The following is a 4,179-nucleotide window of genomic DNA, read 5'->3' as shown; positions in this document are numbered from 1 at the left end:
AGTGGCGGGGATACCCAAACTCCTAGAACTCGTGGGAGTTTGAGGTGCCACTTCGGCAATACTGCCCAGTTATCGTAGACGCTAATGATCAGGAATATAATGACCCTTTGCGTCGACGTGGGCCCAGCGCTTCTCCGCAGTAGCCCGGAAGTCGAAGAGTCATGAGCTGAGCTCAAGCTATGGACCTGAGCTGCTGTGGTTGTAGACTCATCCGTGTGACAATCCACAGAGCTCGCGGAGCGTGATGTATTGTTCCATATGTCGCAGAGCTACAATACGCAAGAAGTCGGCGTTGCGTCTTTATTTTGGTGGACATTTATATAAGATGGCGCTTTACGCGCACGTTGTGGTTTCGCTGCACGGTATATAGCGAGGAGAGATTCCGGTGCCGCTGCATCCATCGCAAGACAGGCTACTCATCATCTGCAGCGATTACGCCAGGGCAGGAATGGTCCGCATTGCAGGTACAGAAGCGCATTCTTTCTGAGCTCGAAGTCGAGCGCGATACTAATCCATTGAATATTCTTGTGGTACCAAAGAGCGAGCTCAGAGAACTTTCCGCTGATCAAGCTCAGCTTGTATAGTGGCCGAGGGCCGACTACGTAGACGCCTAACGATCGGATCGTCGCATCATTCTCTTAAGAAACGGTATCCGCCGAGCGAAAGCCGTACTCCACGCGAGGATCTTGCACCGAACGTCGATACGAGCGTAGGAGAGCCGCATTGTGAGCAGCCTCCAATTGCTGCTCCTGTGGCTCGTTGGGGCAATTGGTAATTATACCACTTGCCTCCGAAGCCGAGGATCGGGGAAAAGAGTCCAAAAGGTGGCCCATTTCATCCTCCTCGTCTTCCCATACTGGTAAAGGAGTATCCAACTCGTAGTCGACCTCCTCCAACTCATCGACGAGGAAATTCGTCGCCCGAGGCGGGCGCGGTGTGTTGCAATCGGTGCCGAGGGCTTGGGTTGTGCCCCCCGGAAAGCCGCGGACGTACTGTCCAGAGATGCACCCTGTACAGAAGAAGGAGAAGGGCTTTGCCCGCGGGCGCCCACGGAACCAACTAGGCTGGGCATTTTGCATATCGTAGACAGAAGGCTCATAGAGCGGAGAATGTTTAAGGTTGTTCTTAAGAACGAAACGGTGTCTCAGACACGCGAGTCTCGTATGATGAAACCGTTAAATGTGAATTGTGGATATTCATAATTTTAATGGGGGAGAGTGTAACGGAGTCACACGTACCCTTGTATAAAGGGCAAGTCACACAAGATGGTGTGACCGTTGATAGGTGTGGATTACATAACTTGGTGTCATCACCCAATGATGTGGCTACATCGTAAAAGAGGCCACCATGCGGCAGGATTGCCAGTAGTAATGCATATTACTATGTTAATTATTTTCCACTATATCGATTATGAAGACCTAGGGTCTTAGATTTGTCAGCTCTGCCGCAACTAAAACAATTAAAAATTTTCAATTTTGAACGGAAGAGCTCACTTACGTTGGTTAAGGTTTTCAGTACTCTTGGAGGCAGCGGATTGCGATCCGCTGCACTCATATTGGTTCCTATAAGGTCAGCTTAGCTTCATCTAAGCAAAGTGCTATGACAGCCCGGAAACAATATACCTCTTCTTGGCTTGGCCCTGCTGACCTCTACCTCCTTGAGGCTCAACAGAACTTAATTTTTTATCAGTAGGGAGCCCCGCGCCTACTGGGTATTGTCGTTTCCCCGCGACAAACCAGAAGGCCGGTACGAAGTGGGAAGTCGGTTCGATAACCCTTGACGCGCCTTGCGAAAGGGCAACCAATCCTTAGATGATGTACTCGAAACTCGAGTGTTTAGCATTCGTCACACGACACTGTCTCGTACGAAGCAGAAACAATGGGAAAACGATGACAAAGTCTGATATATTATATGCGCTGGTGATGAGAAAACGATTTTTCAGAGTGAGCTCAAACTCCCAAGAGATTCAAAGTGAGGATCGCCTCTTCATTTTTGCACTTTTATTTTTGAGTCTGGTGAGTGTGTGTGTGCCATTCCACAAGTCATTCCACATGTATGTAGGCATCACCTTGCTTTTTAAAAATGCTAGCAGTAACGCTATCGGGTAGCTAGGCTATCGATTTTTTCGAAGCGCGTGGAGTCTCCCCAAAAGTCTCATCATGCATCCGTTAAGGATGCCGGTTGTTTACCAGACTACAGCGGGGCCGCCGTAGCTCATTCGCTTAAAGAAGCTTGGTTAACTCTACGAGTGGCAGCATGATGCACCAGCGCCAGGTCGGTGACTACTCCAAGAGTGATAACAACCTTAACCCAAGGTTAATCAACTCTTCGTTTAAAATGTAATTTATATTTCTCAATTTTATTTGCGGCAAAACGGCCTACATCTAAATATATAGGATTTGCTTTCTGTAGAGCAAAACCTAATTAAATGTGTAAATACTGGCAGTATAGCCACGTATTGCCTTCTTGTTTAAGTGTAGTCACACCACTGTGTGGTCACGCAGTCTTGTTTAAGCCACACCATTTCTGAGATCAAATTTTCTTGTTTGACCCGCACCCTGTTTTCTGGGGCACGTGAAACCCATCACCGTAATCCTTGTACGTCATCCACACCCACTCAGCGGTGTATCCTGAACAGTTGTCACAACACTTTCGAATTTTGCTACAATCGTTACATTTTGTCTTGATTACGGTTGCAAGCGAACTTCTGCGAGTAGTTCCAGGGGGTGCTGATATTAAAAATTTGGGTACAGCTTTTGCAATCAACTGACGAACAATCTCACCCCTACATATTTGACCCGATTGCTCAAATCTCGAGCATAACGCAACTTTCGATTAAACTACATAGGCATTGTTTCACTTGCATATATCGAAAGGTTTGTGTAAGGTACTTGCTATGACGTCAGTATTGGCTTCATGCATTTTATACTGTAGTTGAAATTTACACGCTAAATACATTTTACGCGGATAAACTGATAGCCACTTTGTACGGCGTAGCCGTTCTGAGCTCGCAAACAATGGAATCGACTTGCGCTTAAATCAGCTGTTTTCTTTTTTGCGTCAACAAACTAAGTTTACAATGACTTTTAAATGTAACAGCAGGGACTCCGGCAAATCGAGTTGCATCATATATGACCAGCAACGTCTATACCTGACCGGTCAACAATTTCTTTCGGAAATGCAACGCCTTCGTATGCGGACTATTCGTACCGTTAAGTAATGTTCCCATAATCTTGGACTTTTTCAGTCACCTCTTTACTTTGTTGAATATCATTTCAGTGTAGATGCATTATAAGTTTGTTGAGAAGATGACAAAAACCCGAAGTAAATGTATTTAGGTCCTTAGTTCGCTAGCTTTGTGCTACCTCTAAGCCTGTCTTTCTAGATCCTTTTAAAAGCGTCTTGATACAATCTTATTTATCTAGACAAATCAACGACTACCATTATGTCCCTAATCAGTATCCGTAATCATGACGGTAATTGTAAACATGCCTGTAATCCTTGTGACGTCATCTACATGCATTCAGCGATGTAAACCTAACACTCCCACTTATCGCTAATGTTGAATGTGCTTTGTTGCTGACTTGATCTTGATGCCTGTAACCTCTCGCTGAAATTTGGGCATCTTGGTCCGGAGTGCCTTGGTCAGCATATCTGCAAGCTGACACGTCGTATCAATGTAGCCAATCTTGTATAATCCATGTTAATCGCTCTCACAAATAACGTGATGTCTAATTTTCACGTGCTCTGTACGAGCGTTATAGCCCGCATTGTTTTTGCCAAAGCTATCGCACCTTGATTGTCTTACCATACTTGCGTACCTCCCACTTGTTCTTGCCCCATATACTTCTTGTGCGCACAAGCTTTGCGCCATATACACCGCTACAGTAAAACTTAGTGCGAAGGTTCTCTGACACTTGGACTTGGACCCAACCGAAGCTTTTGCAGTATTCATCAACATACGTGAGACAGACTGTCTGTCATCAGAGTTGCTGCCCCTGTCTGCATCCGAAAAAGCCTCAACAATCACTCTTCGAGTCCCTCCTTGGTAAATGGTCCCATAATGACGGCTTTCCAATGTGGTAATACGGGATTTTCGAGAATCGAGACATTTGTATAACCATATATGCGATACCCGGCCGAGTGCAAGTTGTGATATATAGCAATGAGTGAGCGGTT

General features: G+C 45.8%; 2 protein-coding genes across 2 annotated transcripts; one reads left to right on the top strand and one right to left on the bottom strand.

Moving 5' to 3' along the window:
* Positions 1-1,922: 1,922 nt before the first annotated feature.
* Positions 1,923-2,172, top strand: PHALS_00452 (uncharacterized protein; the record flags this gene model as incomplete). The annotated part of the gene is made up of 2 exons (XM_024716446.1): positions 1,923-2,015; positions 2,113-2,172. 2 exons carry the CDS (start codon positions 1,923-1,925, stop codon positions 2,170-2,172), a joined length of 153 nt encoding a protein of 50 aa, XP_024572503.1.
* Positions 2,173-2,948: 776 nt separating this feature from the next.
* On the bottom strand, positions 2,949-3,229 carry PHALS_00451 (uncharacterized protein; the record flags this gene model as incomplete). The annotated part of the gene is made up of 2 exons (XM_024716434.1): positions 2,949-3,068; positions 3,152-3,229. The coding sequence occupies 2 exons, from the start codon at positions 3,227-3,229 to the stop codon at positions 2,949-2,951; spliced, it is 198 nt and encodes a 65-aa protein (XP_024572502.1).
* Positions 3,230-4,179: the final 950 nt, after the last annotated feature.

This window comes from Plasmopara halstedii (genome assembly GCF_900000015.1).
Source record: "Plasmopara halstedii genome assembly, contig: Scaffold_110, whole genome shotgun sequence".
Taxonomy (NCBI): domain Eukaryota; phylum Oomycota; class Peronosporomycetes; order Peronosporales; family Peronosporaceae; genus Plasmopara; species Plasmopara halstedii.
This window is presented reverse-complemented; position numbering and strand designations above follow the sequence as displayed.